Genomic DNA, 19,225 nt, shown 5'->3' on the forward strand with positions numbered 1-19,225 from the left:
CTTTTCTCCCCTTCCTTCCCTCCTGATCCCCTCCCCTTCTCCCTAGGGAAAACAACAATATACACCTACATTCTTTTCCATGTCTTTTACAGTGCTTAGTGCGAAGCATCACTTTAATTCAAAGAAAAAACTAATTTTGGATCCTAATACTCTTCACATCAGAATAAAACTTTTTGGTATTTCATCTTCCGCCTTCTGGCTGCCTGCCCTTTGACACAAAGTCTCTTTATGTAGTCCACATAGGCCTCAGTCTCCCAAGATTGGGATTATAGGCATGAACCACCACTCTTGGCTTGTCATCCTCTTTTCTAATAGTAAATGCCTAAAGCTGTTTCAATTCTAATTAAAATAAACTTCCACTGATATAAAGAAAGGTGCACAGCAAACCTAAAAGGGATCAGGCAACTAAATACAGCAAGTTAGATGAGATCAAGGAAAATGGCTAACTTTGGAGACTAATTACTATTCTGCCATCTTTCTCAAACTCAGCACTATGACATTTTTAGACTAGATTATTCTTTGTTGTGGAAGGCACTCCTGTACATAAAACAGCACCTCTGCCCTTAACCAACAGTCATCTCCCCAATGAGTCCTAACAATTGAGATGACATACAGGATGAACGAAATGGCTTTCACTTACACCCAAAGCTCCCTCGTTTGTTTCTGTAACTTAACAGTTCATTCTGACACTGAACAGTACCCCACTATGGAGGGACAGTTTAGCCATTCACTTAATGATAGACATTTCAGTTGCTTCCTATTTTTGGCAATAATAAAAGTGCTAATTAAAATATTCATGTATAAATTTTTATGTAAACATAAACTTTAACCCATTTGGGTATATACCTAGAAGCAGGCATGGCTAAATATATTGTTGTGGTGACATCATTTAACTTCTTAAGACAGGGACAACTGTCATCTAAAATGGTTGAACCATTTTGCATTCCTATTCATAATGGATAAGAATCCTCATCTCAATTAGAGATTATCAGTGGTTTTGATTTTAGACATTCTGATGTGTGTAAAAGTTACAAATTGGAAAGAGGATCTCAAAGGCAGTTTTATGGGGGAAAAAAACCTTAGTGGTGTGACAGTGTTTCTTCTCAAAAGCTTAAACATCTGTGGCAAATTATGATCTATATACAAAAAAAAAAAACCCTATAAAAAGTAGAACACTGTAAACGAACAAAAAGTGCAGAGTAGAACACACATATAACATACATATCATCATGAGTAAAGAGAAACACAAGTTCAGCTGAGTGGATTGTAAAAGGCTTGAATATACAAAATGAGCAAAAACTACCTAGATATTACAAGAAGAAGAAATAACATGACGGAGTAAAAGTAAAAGAAATGGGGAGGGGGGTACACACAAGCTCAGCAATCTCACTGTTATTGCTAAGTGTAATAGAAGCAAGTCTATAAGTTTACCAAAATCAGTGTTAATATACAACAGTACTACTTGTATTAACTGCTATTTTAAAACCACTGAAGAAAAACAAGAGGATTAAATGTTGGTATATTCATACTATCAGTCAAGTAGGAATGCAAATACACATGCTCTAACTTTATACAACATAGAAAAATAATGCCAAATAGAAGAGGCCAAACACACATAAAAGCATATATACATTATGACATCATTCCTATACAATCAAGTAAAATTAATGTATTTTTTGTACACATCCAAATGCTGTGTTACCTTAATGGACACAGCGGCTAGAGGTAATGATAGTGGAAGGAGTCAATGGTTGGTACTGGTGTTGTTTAACTGAAATGCTGATTACATGGTTTGCAAACATTCACTGCACTGACAGGTGCAATCTTCTGTAAACATTCTTCAATAAAAAGATATATAAAAGCATGACCTCAATTCTTTGAACACTTAATCTAAACCATGACAGAAAAACTACAAGAGGATTTGGTTTGTAAAAGTTGCAGAAATGGATAGCCTTCAACACATTTTAGGGAAAGAGTATTTTATTCTACAGAAGTTCTCTAAAGTATAAAATAATGGTTTCCAATTTTTTAAAAATATTTTTGTCTTGTCTCTAGAGAAAAATTACAATGTTTTCTATACTTTCTAAGCATGACACCATTCCATAATCAGACAATAAAATATGCTAGACATATCTCTTCCCAAAGTTGATAACTCAAACTAAAATCATTCATACTATTCTAATTGGTGAGAGTTTATGATACAGAAAGACAGTGTTCCACATCCAGGCAACAGTAATGTGACTTCTACTGTCCAGAGGTAAGCCAACTGGGATGTAAACTCATGTGCATCAAGGAGAAAAGCAAAGTAAGGGAGAGAAAAATTCTGCTTCCCTCCACTGTAGAAACTTCAGGGATTAAATGCTTAAATACTAAATCCCTGAAAACTATCTGCTCATGCCTAGGCTTCCCAATTTTATGAATACTCTTTGATTAAATATAATGCACACACGCACACACACACTTTACATACGGCCATTCAGGTAACAATCTCAATGACGATTATACAATCACACACATTTCTAAGATCTAAGAGGAGATAGATTATTACTACCTGAGCATTAATTCAGACAAAAGACTATGCATTCTCTTTCTGGGTAGCACACTAGACAGTGAAGAAACAGACTACAATACAATACAAATGGAACTGAAAGTTAGTAAGACTATAAATAAATGACAGAGGTGAGCTAAAGAGAACCTGTATTCCAAATTGGCCCTTTATTGCCTACTTTAGAAATTTCAGTATTAAGAGCCATTCTTCTGGATCTTCAAGGTCATTCATGATAAAGATTCCTTCAGGTTTGTTCATTTCTGAGATAGGAACTTTTTGTATAGACCAGGTGGGCCTCAAACCCTTAAGACCAGGATCTCCTCCTAAGTGTTGGGATTGCATGCATGTGCCAACATATCCAGCTGGTTAAAGATCTTTAATGATATGACTTAACTAGCTGGCCTTTTAAAGAAAAACTTGTGCACTGACTGAAGAGTCAGCAGAAAAGAAAGCAAGTCTCCATATTCTGAAACTTACACTACAGAAAGCATGGAATCAGGAATCAAAAGAATAGGATAAAATTGCTGTAAGTAAAAATGAAACAGGGCAAAAAAAATTGAAAATGTACATGATGAGGGCACTCAGGATGAAAAATAAAACAAGCACATACATGTCAGAACTTAAGGCATGGGAATGCAAAAATATCTGGCACCTATTAATATAAAACTAAGGAATATGAACCATTTTGACCAGATAATGAAGTACAAATTGAGGATTTTAAACTGACAGTTAATCAGAAAATTGTTCCAAAAGTCTATTTTCTCAGAGAGGAAACCTAAGAGTCTAGGGTAAGTCACTCCAAATAGACAGCAACCAACACAGTACTGTAAGAGCTACTGGGAGAGGTAGAAAGAGTACCAAGGACTGAAAGAACTCAATCCCTAAAGCAGAGAACATTAACAAGATTTCTTCTATTACAGCCATTATGGTTCATACTTATTACTACTAGTAATTGTTGTAATATTGAATTTACTTAATATTTAATTAATTCATATAGTGATTAAATAATTATCCCTCGAGTGGACTGAAACAAGCAATGTAAGTGGAAGTTTCTGTCCTGCCAGCAACTCCCAAATACCCAGAGCCGCTTCTCAAATAATTGACTCAGAGGCTTAATATTACTTATAAATGCTCAGCTGGTAGTTCAGGCTTATTTTACTAACTAGCTCTTTTACTTAAATTAACCCATAATTCTTTTCTACGTTTAGCCACGTGGCTTTGTACCTTTTCTCAGCATGACACTCTCATCTTGCTTCCTCTGTGTCTGATGACTCCTGACTCCGCCCTTCCTCTTCCCAGCATTCTTAGTTTGGTTACCCTGCCTATACTTCCTGACCAGCTACTGGCCAATCAGTGTTTTATTAAACCAATTCGAGTGACAAATCTTTACAGTATACAAGAGGGTTATTCCACAGCAGAGCAACTTGCAAAATATGTTTAAAATGATGACATGTGACATCTGTGATTATATTTCAAAAGACTGTGACTTCCACCTTGCTATACTCTGATTTCTCAAAGCTTGAGTTCCTTGATGAAGCAAGGTCCCATTGTCAGCTGATCCTGACAATGACATCTTGAACCTAAGTGTGGAGCCTTTCCCAGGTGGGCCTTGGCTAACCTGAGAAACCTTATGAAAAACAATCTTGTATTAGAAGTCCAGTTAAGACAGTTCTGACTGATGAACCAAAAAATTTGAAATAATTGCTATTTTAAGAGCTACGCTTTGATACTCAAGAGATAACTAATAAAAGAATTACATGAAATCCACATTTTTATTATGACATTACTCATAAATCTGCCTGTGGAAAATAATCTCATCAAAAGCCAGAGTTCTATTAGTCTATTAGCCTGGGGATGCACTTCAGAGTTATTAACTTTAGTAGCAGAAAAGAGAAAAATCACAAAGAACAGAGTGCCAAAATTTGCAGTACATAAACTCCTCAGACTCCTGTCCAATTCAAAAAATAATGATGTGTGAGGGAAGATTTTTGAGGAGCCTGAAAAGGAAACAATAGTTTGAAAGTAAAAAGAGCAGATCAGACCTCTTATAGCTGCCAACTACAGTGCCATTTTAGAACTGCAGTCCTACCAAGCCAGAAGGATTAGAAAACAGAGTATCAAAAGAGCTGTATCCCAGAGGAGTGAAAAGTCACAGCCTTAAGAGTAAGGCTGTTTACTAGGCTTTTAAGGACATAACCAAGCAAAACCCCTAAGAGCTAAATCCAAGTCTCTGCAAGGTTAAAATTACTTCAAGAAAAGTTAACTGTGGAGCAAAACAAACTTTTAACACGAGAGAGTGTTAAGAGAATTCATCCAAATCATCATACATAATCCATTCAAACCATGAAAACAATTACTACAAGTAAATATGAACCACAATGGCTATAAAGAACTAGAAAATGAACCCAGTATATAGGAAAATGGTTCCTAGGCAGTAGACAAGAAGAGCCAAACATGACCACGCTCTCCAAGACCAAGGAAAAGTGTATGAGCCTTCTGGTTACCAAGTTACTACCCAGGAGTAAGTTACAAGTTACAACAAGCAAAGAAGGACTATAGAGTCAAGACAACTGAAGTGCCTACAAGCTGTTTTAAGGAAGAATGTGAGTGACAAGAGCGTAGCAGTAACATTCATATAACCTGAAAGGAGGTCCCACCTAGAATTTGCCTAATCACCATATAGAAAGCAACTGAAGAATGGTCTGGCAAAGAGCCAATAAAAAGCAATCCAACAATTCCCAATCATAGTGGCACATGGCTGGGAACAGTCTGAATTCCTGCCATTTAGAAACACCCTCATACAACACAGTCTATCTGGAAGAGTCCTGAGAAAAGTATATTGGGGAAAACTTAGATCTAAACAAGCAGCAGTTAGCACTTTAGTTACAGTTAGCACCACTGTAACCAAAGCTGAAAAGGAAAACACAAAAGAAACTGATTCCAAAGTAACTGAACTGTAGGCCAAAATACATCCAGAATTAGTTAAAGTAATACAACAAAATCTAGACACAACAATGCTCTGACATCCAATTAAAATGTAACCAAGCATTCAGATATAGAAAGCATGATCTCTGATGAAGAAAAGAAACAAAAGCAAGAGATAACAGAACTATAAAATAAGAATACTGAAAAGACTACTAAAAATGAGCTCCACAAGAAAAAAAAAATGATCCTCACAAAATAAAAAAAAGAAGATATGGAACAAAAATAACACTCAAATATAATGCAGACATAAAAAAAGAAAAAAGTTTGAAATAAATATTGAATGAAATGAGATCAACTGACCAGCAGACTCAGTCAGAGACACAAAGATCTGACACTCCAGCATACCCTCGCTCCTCACTTGTTTACAGACTTACTTCATGGGCTCCTCTAAATACCCTGTGACTGAGTAACACACTCTAAGGTTATAATGATTGCTGTCTCCCTCCCACACTTCAAGCAACACAGAAACTGACAATCTTAGTACTTCTCTGGCTCAAATACTATTTCTAATTCTCTTATTGTCTCTTTTAACAATAATGAGAGCTTCTATCCTCCAGGTGTTTATTGTTTTAGTGAAAGACCTGACAATGTGGGAACACTTCACTTCCTAGTCTCTAAGATTTCTTACTGATCTCCAATTAATAGGAGTTAATTTAGTAGCACCTATGGCCTCTTTATTAAAAAGAATTACTTAGTAGCACCTACGGCCTCTTTATTTTTAAAGGAATTACTTAATAACACCTATGGCCTTTCTTTATGGATTTCCTTTTTCCTGTAAAGTTATTTACTGGCATTTGTTTAAAAAAAAAAACACACTCAAATAGTATTTTTAATAAAGAATGCCTGGATCCATAAAAGCAATTCTACTGCTCCTGGCAAAACTAAAAGAATTTAAAATTTTTTTAGGGGATTAAGGCTTACTATTTAAGGTAATACTGGAAATAACATTGTAATATTATTTAACACCAGAATGCTAAAATATGATACTAAGATATTAAAAATACAATGACTTATAAATCTATTAGAATACTAAACTGAAATATAAAATAGCAAAATAGTTTTTTAAAAAGTAAATACTGGGCTTCAGTAAATTCAATTCAAGTCATATATACTGAAGGCCTAAGATTGATCATCTAAAAAATTCAAAGAAAAATTACACATCAGAAACAAAGTATACTAAGTTCATTCAATTTTTTAAAAGCCACTGATTCTGTTTATTTTATATTATGTATGAACAAGTGTTTATACATTTATTACATATTGGTTACATACCACTTGACTTAGATAAACTATAACACTGTCAAGTGCTATGAATTGACTTTATTTTCAATAAATGTTATGTCAAACAGGTTAAAAAAAATACTACTGACTTTACTTTCTTGTCACATATCTTTGTGAAGGCTGTTTTGTTTTGTTTCAGGGGATGGAGGCCAGAAGACAACTTTAGGTGTCCTTTCTCCTCAGGACCTGAGGCTCACTGTCAGGCTGGCTGCTGCTCACTAGAACCCAGGCATCTGCACATCTTTGCCTCCTCAGCTCTGCAATTAAAAGCCAGTACCACCATGCCTTTTTATGCAAGTACTCATTGATGGCCATCTCTCCTGTCCTGTGTGAGTTGTTTTTAAATGGGAAGAAATGATGATCACGGTCTGCAAAAGGCATACTCTTTAACAATTAGATTATTCCACTAGCAAAGAAGTTCTTTTGACAATCAACATATGAAATTGATGCTGTATAAACATGTAGTATGTTACTGATATCATACAGAAAAATACTTTCATAAACATTCTAACTCACTGTTTGTATAAAAAATATTTTTGAAAACTGTAATTTAATAAATTACTTTAAAAAATTCTAAACCAGACATGTTCAACGAGAGAAAAGAAATTATAAGACAAAGATGGGGTTTATTTCTGGTTTCAAAACATAATAATCACAGTCTTCCTAGAAAAATAAAATGCTGTAAAAGTTCACTGTCCATAGCATCCTGAACTAACCTCTAACTCTGACTTCCATTTTAACATACCTCCCTCCAGGAAGAGACTGTTTAAAACCATGTCTTTAACTGGGAACTCAAAAGAACCAATGAGAACAGTTAAGGCAATAGTTATTTCCTATTTCTCTCTGGAAACAGAAGTTCTTGACTGCTTTTTGTACAATAAAGAGCCCATTTCAAGATTAAAAAATGAAGAAAGTGTCAGGTCCAAAAGAAACTCAGGACAAATGGCCTACGGCGGCGCCATTAGCATACCAAGTGAATGCTGACTTTCAGCTGCAGTACTGTGGCTCACCTCGCCCCTACATTAAACAGCTCCAGCTCATGTGCCTCCCCACCCCCAGCTTTTTATTCCTATATAACATTCTACTTCTGCTTGGTGTTGAGAAGGGTCCACTGTGGCCTCCTAACTGCTGAGCTTACAGATGTGCAGCACCATGCCCAGAAAAAGACATTTCTTCTTGAGAGCAAATCCTATGGAAGCAAATCCTCAAGAGAGAAAACTTGTGAATTAACTGAACTTTGGGGACCATGTATAATACAAACACCAAACAATGTTTAGATAAAGACTACTGTACATTTCTAGAGAAAAATCAGCATTTCTTTTTCCAATAGCCTAAACTTCTGTCAACAAGGAGCTAAAAGCAAAAATTAAATTCTGACTGTAGCTAATACTAAAGCATGTCACTCAACAACTACTTTCCTATGGGAGACATGGAATGAAGCATTTCCACCCACTGACTTTTTTTGAGACTATTTTAATAATTCAGGAGTGAATCATACTGTATATGCACATTACTTTAAAATATCTATATTGGATTTTCTAAATATATTTAAAAAAATTAATTTTCTTTATTATTATAGTATTTTAGTTTCATGGATATGCCCTTTGAATGCTGACTGCTCTTATACTCATGTCCTTACGAACCTGTGCATCCTCCCCTTTCCCACAAATCTCTCTCATGCAGTCTTGTCTATTCGTTTTATTTTGTGACCCACAAAGATTAGCCAGGGCCATCTGTGTGACCATGGGTTTGGAGCTGTCCACTGGAGCCTAGTGGGTGTAGCAGAGAGTACACAACTAAAGACAGTGATTCCTCCTTTCCCAGAATCTACTGGACTAACTGTTGACAGTACTGCTCTTGTGTGGGCCCAGTGTAGGAAACTGCAGTTGATGTGAATTACAATAGCTGTATCCAATGTAGGGAATGGCTTTTCGTAGCCTTTCACCCTATCATCTAGTTCTTACAGACTTTCTGGCCCCATTTCAGTCATGTTCACTGGGCCTTAAGAGGGGTAATAGAGTGATTTGTTTAGGGCTGGGTCCACTTAAGTGGTTTATTTTCTACATCCTGGGCAATCATGAGTCCCTATGAGGTTCCTGTGGTGGTATCAATAAGAATGGCCCCCATACACCCAAAATGTTACCAGGGAGTGGTACTATTTGAAAGGATTAGGAGGTGTGGCTTTACTGGAAGAAATGTGTCACTGGGGGGTGGGAGGGGGTGGGCTTTGAGGTTTCAGAAGCCCATGCCAAGCCCAGGATCTCTCTCTTCCTACTGCTTAGGACCCAGAAGTAGAAATTTGAGCTACCACCATGTCGGCCTACTTGCTGTCATGCTAATCCTCTGAAACTTTAGGCAAGCCTCAATTAATGCTTTTCTAAGAGATTTTGTGGTCATAGTGTCTCTGCACAGCAATAGAACACTAAGACAGCGCCAATGCTCACTGTAAGGAGACACTTCTCTGATTAGGGCTGGAAGTTGCTTAAGATAAAGTTAGTTTTTAAGTGTGTAGAGTTATATATAATATAATAAAACACATCTGAATTTTAACTAATATTTTTAAAGTCAAACAGAGAACACTATATCCCTGAGAGCTAAAGAACCTAAAAGTCAGGAAGTTTCCTATATCATCTACTATAAGACAATTCTTCAGTTAACAAAACACTGAACTCATCTTTGGTTATTCATAAGCAAACAGGCTGCCTATAACAAAATGAAAAACTTCTCTGAAGTTCCCAAATCCATTTTTTTATTTTGATATTTTAAAAATCTTATCAAATGGGCTCAAAGACATTATCTTTATAAATTTCTCAAAAAACTGCTAATGAATTAATATATTCCATATGGTTCATAAATTTATTCCATTACTAAAAAGATGCTCCAAAATTTATTTCAAAAGGATGGAGAGTTGATTTCTTTTTATACATCTATGCTCCTTTTTCCTCCTATACCATTCTTTTAAAGTTTTCCTTTGTTTCAGTATAATTTAGTTTACTACATAAGACTGAAATGAAATCTATAAAACTGTAAATAGCAATGCATGCATTATAGGTCTCTTTTCTGCCTCTCTGTATTAGATTTTGTTTGTTATTGTTGTTTCTGAGACTATGTTGCCCAGGATGGGACCCAAACCTTGGGCTCCTGTAATCATCCTGGAATGGGCTTCCTGGATGCTGCACACCACTATACCCAGCTGCTACACTTTATTTTTAATGAACATGTAAGTACTTTCAAAAACAGGGGTGGGGAACTACTTTCCTATGGTGTGTTCTTTCACAAAACTGTAATGTGACAATTGTCTGTGGTAATCAGGTGGAAAGTGGTACAAGTTTGAATAAACATTTTTCAGACAAAGAGAAGGTCAGAATAGGAAAGCTGATATAGCAATATACAGCTGATATAAAATATAACTAGAAAGATACTCAAAACACAGGTGTTAAGGTAACTTAAAAATTAGGCAAATCTCTTTTAAATTCATTTTTCTCTCATGAGAAAGCAGATTTCAGTTATCTGAGAAAGGTCTAATTGTATTTGTTTTGAAACTCACTTAAGTCAATAAAATAATCAAGGTGAGAAATTTCTAATATGGAAAGCACTCAACAAAATTACTTAGCTAACAAGTACTACAAATAGCAGCCCAGATCCTCTCACCAATTTCGGCAGGAAGCTGTTTGATTTTGTTCTCTCGGATGCTGAGCATGCTGAGCTTCGGCAGGTTTTTGATGTCCTTTTCCACAGTAGTTATCCGATTAAAGCGAAGGTATAGAGTGGTGAGAGAATCGAGCCTATAGACCACTGAAGGAATTTCTCTCAGTTTATTATGCCGTAAATCAAGCATCCGCAGCTTCTTCAAGTTATCAAGAGAGTCAGGCAAACTAGTGAGTGAGTTCTCACTGAGAGCCAGTGTCATGAGATTTACTAGACAGCCCACCTCCGCTGGAAGGGACTGCAATTTGTTACTGTATAAATAAAGTTCTGTTAGTTGAGTCAACTCTTTGATTGACGGTGGCAGTATATGTATAGACCTCTTGGATAAGTCCAAGCGCATCGAGTTCTCCTCCCGGCATTTGTTAAGCTCCTTAATTACCTCCGCATTGCTGGATTTTTTTCTAGTCCCAGGTGCTGGATTTGGCCGTTTGATCGTATTGTCGACTGAAAAAGCCACCCCTGGTTGGGCAGCACTGGAATCCTTCTTTCCATCTTTGGCATCTTTCCCTTTGGTTTTAGGTTCTTTTTCTTTGCTTTCTTTCCCAAAACCTCCAGAAGCTTTTGCCTCTTTTTCTCTTTCCTTGGCAGATGGCACTTTGGGATCTTTCTCTTTAGAGTCTTTTTCTTTGCCTAAACTACTACTCATGGTGACTCAAGCTTAAACAAAACACTACATGAACTCCTTTTATCTGCCAGCAATCCAGATCAAAGATGAAGAGACAAAGATCCTGTACAGTCAAAAGAGTGTTGGCATGAAGACGTAATCAGCTTGGAGTTGCATCCATCTGTTACATGTTGGCTCTAAAAGCACTATGCCCATTTCTGATAACTCAGTCCAACTGGTAAAACGGTGCTGATCAGTCAGTGATTCATTAAAATTCCTGAAACACAACACAGCAGTAAATTACCTTAGGTTATAATTTACATTATGGAAATTCTCTCCAAGCAATCACTGTGGAATTTCCCAGTTTCCTTATATCTTACACATTATTCAAGTCTCCTCTATCAGGAAACATTTATTGCAAATGACAAAAGCTAGCAGAACACATAAGACCTCCCTTCACAGAACTTACATATACTAAATGAGTTATACATAGAAAGTACTTAATTATTAGCTATTGTAATCTAGCCTACTTTTGAGCTCTAAAAACTTTGTATCATAGTTAACTTGGATTTTTTTTTTAACCTGAGACTGTAACAGTCCTATTAGGAATAAATTGTTATCCCCAATTAAACTGACACAGAAGCACAGAAATACCTTTTGTTTTTAGTATTTTAACTAACTAGCTCATTAATCTTTGGAGTACTAACAGAATCTAGAACAAATTCACCTGTACTTAACAAACACACTGACTCTGGTGTACCTACACTACTAACCAAACAGTTTTAGATAAACAGTAAAGACCTCAAAGCTGACATAGACTAAGGAGTGGTAAAGAAAAGTACAAAACAAACGAAGTGAGATTTGTAAGGGGAAAAGGCACATAGTTCAGGAGGAAGAGTTATAATAAGCATATTAGTTGATTCTGATGCATGGAGATAAAAGGGCTACCTTTGGAAATAGTGACAAAAAGTCATCTCCACTGCTATCTATATTTTAGGAACTGAAAACGAAAGATTAATGGCACAAGATTCTTTTAGGTATAAAAGGGGACTGGGGAGATAGCTGAGTTTATAACGTGCTTGTCAAACAATTATACACACATGAGTTTAAGCCAGCAACCATGTCAAAAGGCAGGCATGATGGTGTATACTTATAATCCCAGTGCTGGACAAGGAACCTCTAAGACTTGTTAGTCAGCCAGCATAACCTAGTAAGTCTGGGAAGAGTAGAGGAAGGGGAAACCATACCAGGATATATTATGTGAGAAAAAAAATCTATTTCCAAGAAAAGTAAAAACAAAATATCCCAGGCAGCAAAACAAAAAACAAAAAACAAAAAAAAAAAAACCACTAAAGACAAGTTGGCTTAAATAAAATCAAATGGATTTTAGTGGGCATCAGTTTCCTTTTGTATTGTAACACTGAGATGGACTATTTACAGGATATTGACACTTATGCCTGGATGTTATTAAAAACAGGAGTAGATGAGGGTGAAGAGAATGAATAGGATTGAAGAACATTACATATATATACATATATATGTATATATATATATATGTATGAGAATCTCATAATGAAACCCATTACTCTGCACACTAAATATAAGCTAATAAAAAGGGGAAATCTATCATTGGGACCAATGTGGTAACATACACCTGTTATGCCAGCACTTGAGAGGCCAAGGCAGGAGGACCATGAATACATATAGGGAAATGTTGTTTAAAGACAACAACAAAAAATTAGTCGGTATAAAAACTATAAAGATCATAATATTTTTAAAAGTCAGTAGGCCATGTGTACTAAACATTTTCTTTGGCCTTAACTGCAGATATAAAAGCTTTAAATATTATATCTTGAATTACAATGGACACATTAGGCTCCATACAAGAACATTCATTACTCCTTACTTCTAATTATCACAACCTAAAACTGTGGATAAAATTAATAAGAAAACAAGAAAAAGACTCTGAAAAGTATAGAAAAGGTGGCAGACTAGGGACCATAAGACTCTAGGAACTACCTAGTAGGTAGTTTCCTGGGATTTTCCTGTTGTTTGCTTCCTTTTCTTTTGCTGTTTGTTTTGCCTCCTTTATATCCTAGCCTGGCCAACAACCAATGGACACTAACAAGCAGCAAAGAAAGCAATGTTCCAAGAGCAGTTTTTTTCTAGTCAAAGGACTGTGGAGAGGGGGGCATTGTAGGATGGTACTTGTGTGACTATATCTGAACACAAAATAAGTCATTTCTCAGCATCCCTTCACTGCCACTGGAGCCACAAAAACTGAAATGAAAGCCTGTCAATCATTCCAACTTTGTACTAGCTTCAAGAAAAGATGCATACATCCCCCTTCACATTAGTCCAGCAGCTAAGGAGTATGAAGAAGAGCCTGCTGACTCTTCCTATCCTGCACTGAGCTAATTACAGGTCAAAGCAGTGCCCTCTCCCTGTCCCTCCTGTTTCTCCTCACGCAAAGCTGTATGATGAGGAAGAGCTCTGTTGATGATCTCTTGCCCTGCACCAAACAAGTGTTAGTGAATAAACGATATATCGTCTCCCAGCAGAAGAGAATATTAAGCAGAGGAGCAGACTACAGAAAGAGATTATTTCAATATGTTTAGTATTCCCAGACATAACTCCTGTGAAATCAAAACAAGTGCTCTGAGGACCTAACTGTTACACAGGATACTTATTGCATATCCGTATATGAGGTTAGTATTAGGAAGGACAGAAGCAGGGCAGAGCAGAGCACAACTGAAAAGGCTCAGAAAACTAAGTGAACCAATGGCCACAACAGGGGCCAAGACATTTGTTTGGAACCAATTCTCTGAGAAAACTGAAGACATATAGAAACCAGTTTCTCAAGATGTTTATGACACAATCTAAAATTATTCATTATACCAAGAACTAAGAAAATACTGACTCTAAAGAGAAAAGATGATCAGCAGATAGATATCAAAAGATCCTGTTGAACAATCTGATAAGAATAAAATACTTCAGGAAAATAAAAAGGCTCCAACAAATAATTATGCACACTCTTGAAAGCAAACATTTAAAACGTTTCAGAACAAAAGATACAAGGAAATAATCAGAAAAATTTACAACTAAAAATCATAATAAACGAAAACTGTAAAACTCACTGGACTGGTCAATACAAGAAAGTTCAGTAAAATCACAACATAGGTTTCTAAAACTCAACACTTACTATATCCTGGCCCCCAACTTGAGCCAACACCCCAGCTCAACCATAGGCCACATCTGCCTGAAGACCAAGCAGGCTGCTTGCTGACCTTCTCCATTCTTCTGTTATCCCAAATCTAATCCTCAGGGTCACCCCAAGCACTGCAAGAGACCATCTCCCCCGGCCTCCCCTTCCCCGAGCCTCCAACACTAACAAGCATTCCGGATGAACAAACAAGCAGTACAAGCCAGTAAAATAGGCAACACACTCTGAAAATCCAGAGAGGAAACGGAAACCAAGGAACACCACCTACCCAACAAAGACAAACCCAGAAATCAGCACCTCCTAGACCTATAATCACCCCAAACCCAGATGCCCAGATACCAGCATAAGAACATAACAACAGTTAGGGCAACATGACTCCACCAGAGTCCAGCTATCCTAACACAGTAGGCCCTGAATATCCCAACAGAGCTGAAGTACAAGAAAAAGACCTTAAAACCTAGAGGTCCTAAAGAGGAAACAATAAATTCCTTAAAGAAAGTCAAGAAAAAACAAACAGTTGAAGGAAAAAGAATAAAACTGCTCATGACTGAAAATGGAAATACAAGCAATAGACAAAACACAAATTGAGGTTATTCTGGAAATGAAAAATTTAGGCATGCGAACAGGAACTACAGAGCCAAGTTTCACCAACATACAAAAGATGGAAGACAGAATCTCAGGTATTGAAGATACGATAGAAGAACTAGATACATAGGTCAAAGAAAATGTTAAATCTAAAAAATTCCTAACACAAACATCCAGGAAATCTGGGACACCATGAGAAGACCAAACCTATGAATAGTAGGGAGAGAAGAAGAATCTCAGCTCAAAGGCCCTAAAATATTTCAACACAGTCATAGAAGAAAAATTTCCCCAACCTAAAGAAGGACATACCAAAGAGATTGGACCAGAAAAGAAAGACCCCTCCCCACATAATAATCAAAACACTAAACATACAGAACAAAGTAAAAATACTAAAGGCTGCAAGAGAAAAAGATCAAGTAAAAATATAAAGGCAGACCTTTTAGAATTACACCCAACATCTCAATGGACACTCTAAAAGCCAAAAGAACTTGGACAGATGTGTTATAGACTCTAAGAGATCACAGGTGCCAGCCCAAATTACTATAGCCAGCAAAACTTTCAATCACCACAGATGAAGAAAATAAGATATTAATATCTATCTACAAATCCAATCCTATAGATGGTACTAGGAGGAAAAATCCAAACCAAGGTTAACTACACCTATGAAAGCAATCTAATACCAGCAAAACTAAAAAGCAAGCAAACCCCCAATGCACATACATACCAACAACAAGGATGACGATAATAAAATAACAGGAATTAACAATCATTGGTCATTATTATCTCTCAATATCAATGGTCTCAATTCCTCAACAAAGAAACAGATTAACAGATGGAAACAAAACAGGATCCATCTTTCTGCTGCATATGAGAAACATCAAGGATAGACATCACATAAGAAGCAATCTGGTGTAGCTGTGGTAATATCTAACAAAACAGACTTCAAACCAAAATTAATCAAAAGAGATGGAGAAAAACACTACATACACATCAAAAGAAAAATCCACCAAGATGACATTTCAATTCTTAACATCTATGCCCCAAATACATGGGCACTCACTTTTGTAAAAGAAACACTGCTACAGACTAAATCACTTATTAATCATCACACACTAATAGGGGGGACTTCAATACCCAACTCTTATCAATGGACAAGTCATCTAGAAAAAAGCTAAACAGAAATGCTAGAGCTAACAGATGTTATAAACCAAATGGACCTAACATTTCATAGAACATTCCACTCAAACACAAAAGAATATACCTTCTTCTCAGCACCTCATGAAACCTTCTCCAAAACTGAACACATACTCAGACAAAGCAAGTCACAAGAGATGCAAAAAAATTGAAATAACTCCCTGCGTCCTATCAGACCACGATGGATTAAAGCTGGATATCAACAACAACGGAAAGCTTACAAACTCATAGAAACTAAACAACTCTCTACTGAAGGAAATATAAGCCAAGACAAAAACAAAAAGAAATTAAAGTCACTCTAGAATTCAATGAAAATAAATACACAGCATACACAAAATGATGGAACACAATGAGAACAAGGCTAAGAGGAAAGTTCATAGCACTAAGTGCTATAAAAAAAAAATTGGAGAGATCTCATATTAGCAATTTAACAGCACATCTGAAAGCTCTAGAACAAAAAGAAGCAAACTCACCCAGGAGGAGTAAATGATAGGAATTAATCAAACTAAGGGCTGAAATCAATAAAATAGGGAACAAAGGGAACAATACAAAGAATCAATGAAACAAAGAGTTGTATGTTTGAGAAAATCAACAAGATAGACAAACCCTTATCCAAACTAACTAAAAGGCAGAAAGAGAATGTCCAAATTAACAATGAGAAATGAAAAGAGGACATAACAGATATTAAGGAAATCCAGAGATTCATAAAGACATAATTTAAAAACCTGTACGCCACCAAATTGAAAACTCTAAAAGAAATGGTTAATTTTCTTGATAGGTAACACTTACCTGTGGTGGTATTGTGTTCCCCAAAATATTGTGCACCCTAATAAACTTATCTGGGGTCAGAGACAGAACAGCCACTAGATACAAAGGCTAGAAAATGGTGGCACACACACACCTTTAATCCTAGTACTCCAGAGGTAGAAATCCCTCTGGATCTCTGTGAGTTCCAGGCCACATTGGAAACGGCCAGGCATGGTGACACATGCCTTTAATCCCAGAAAGCGAGCCTTTAATCCCAGGGAGTGGTAGTAGAAAGCAGAAAGGTATATAAGGCGTGAGGACCAGAAACCAGAAGCATTTGGCTGGTTAAGCTTTCAGGCTTCTAGCAGCACAGTTCAGCTGAAAGCCATTCGGACATAGAGGCTTCCAGTCTGAGGAAACAAGATCAGCTCATAAGTTGGCCAGGAGGTTAGCTGTGGCTTGTTCTGTCTCTCTGACCATCCAGCATTTCACACTAATAACTGGCCCCGGGTTTGATTTTATTAATAAGACTCTCTAAGATTCATGCTACACTTACCAAAGGTAAATCAAGATGAAATAAGCCATTTAAATAGATCTATAATCCCTAGTGAAATAAAAGAAGTTATTGAAAGTCTCCCAACCAAAAAAAAAAAGCCCAGGGTCAGATGGTTTTAGTGAAGAATTCTAGATTTTCAAAGAGTTAACTCCAATACTCCTCAAATAGAAACAGAAGGAACATTGCCCAATTCATTTTATGAGGTCACAGTTACCCTGATACCCAAAGCACACAAATAAAGAAAATTACAGAGCAATTTTCCTCATGAACATAGATGCAAAAATACTCAAAAAAATACTTGCAAACCGAATCCAACAACACAGAAAAAAGATCATCAACCATGATCAAGTAAGCTTCATCCCAGAGATGCAGAGACAGTTGAACATAATGAAAATCAGTAAATGTAATCTACCATACAAACAACAACAAAAAAATGATCATCTCATTAGACACTGAAAAAGCCTTTGACAAAAATCAACATCCTTTTATGATAAAAGTCCTGGAGAGATTAGGGATACAAGAGACATACTAAACACACAGCAAGCCTATAGTCAACATCAAATTAAATGGAGAGAAACTCAAAGCAATTCCACTAAAATGAAGAACAAGACAAGACTGTCCACTCTCTCCATGTCTACTCAATATAGTACTTGAAATCTTAGCTAGAACGACAAGACAATTGAAGAAAATCAAGCCGATACAAAATGGAAAGGAAGAAGTCAAAGTATCTTTATTTGCATATGATATGATACTATACATAAGTGACCCTAAAAATTCCACTAGGGAACTCCTACAGCTAATAAACACTTTCAGCAAAGTGGCTGGATACAAGATTAACTCAAAAAAATCAGTAGCTCTCTGTTATACAAATGACAAACAGATTAAGAAAGAAATCAGGGAAACAACACCCTTCACAGTAGCCTCAAACAATCTTAGGGTAACTCTAACCAAGCATGTGAAAGGTTTGTATGATTAAAAAAACCTCATGTCTTTGAAGAAAGATATTGAAGAAAATATCTGAAGATAGAAAGATCTCCCAAGCTCATGGATCAATAGGATCAACAAAATTAAAACAGCCACCCTAACAAAAGCAATCTACAGAGTCAATGCAATCTCCATCAAAATTCCAACACAATTCTTCTCAGAGCTTGAAAGAACAATTCTCAACTTCGTATGGAAAAACAAAAACACCCAGGATAGCTAAAACAATCCTGTACAAAAAAAAAAAAAAAAAAAACCCGGTGCAGGCCTCACCATTCCTGATTTCAAGTTGTACTACAGAGCTATAGAAAACAAAAAACAAACAAACAAATGCATGGTACTGGCATTAAAACAGGGAAAAAGAAACCTGGAGACCAAACCAGCCACAAAACCCTCGAACTACAATCTGTCCTGCATGCAAGATGTGTTGGGGCATTGGTGGGGCAGAACTTGTGGGAGTGGCCAACCAATGTCTGATTCAACTTGAAGCCCACTCCACCAGAAAGAGCCCATGCCCTACACTGCCTGGATGGCCAGGAACCAGAGAATGAATAGCCCAGAGCCCTAGGGCAGAACCAAACACAACTGGCAAAAAATAATGAAATGATTCCTAATGATAGTCTGCTAGAGAGGCTTCCTCCAGGAGCTTTAGGAATAGGTGCACAGACCCACAGCCAGACATTATGTAGAGAGTCTAAACTGGAGGTCTCCATTGGGTCCCTCCACTCAGAGATCAGGAAGCTCCACAGAAGAGGAGGCGGGGGGGGGGGGGGGGGGGGGGGGGGGGGGGCGGCGGATAACATCAGGAGAACA

At 36.8% G+C, this 19,225-nt stretch overlaps 1 protein-coding gene across 3 annotated transcripts in view; it reads right to left on the reverse strand.

Annotated features, from left to right (window-relative positions):
• The window catches only part of Shoc2 (SHOC2 leucine rich repeat scaffold protein), an 87,251-nt gene that overhangs the window by 33,269 nt on the left and 34,757 nt on the right, over positions 1-19,225 (reverse strand). For all 3 annotated transcript variants that reach the window (XM_059256460.1, XM_059256453.1, XM_059256456.1), the window contains one exon: positions 10,466-11,403. In XM_059256460.1, the coding sequence (XP_059112443.1) occupies positions 10,466-11,168 (703 nt within the window). In that variant the 5' untranslated portion in view covers positions 11,169-11,403. The remainder of the gene's footprint in view (positions 1-10,465; positions 11,404-19,225) is intronic.

The sequence above is a fragment of the Peromyscus eremicus genome, chromosome 1, assembly GCF_949786415.1.
Source record: "Peromyscus eremicus chromosome 1, PerEre_H2_v1, whole genome shotgun sequence".
Taxonomy (NCBI): Eukaryota; Metazoa; Chordata; class Mammalia; order Rodentia; family Cricetidae; genus Peromyscus; species Peromyscus eremicus.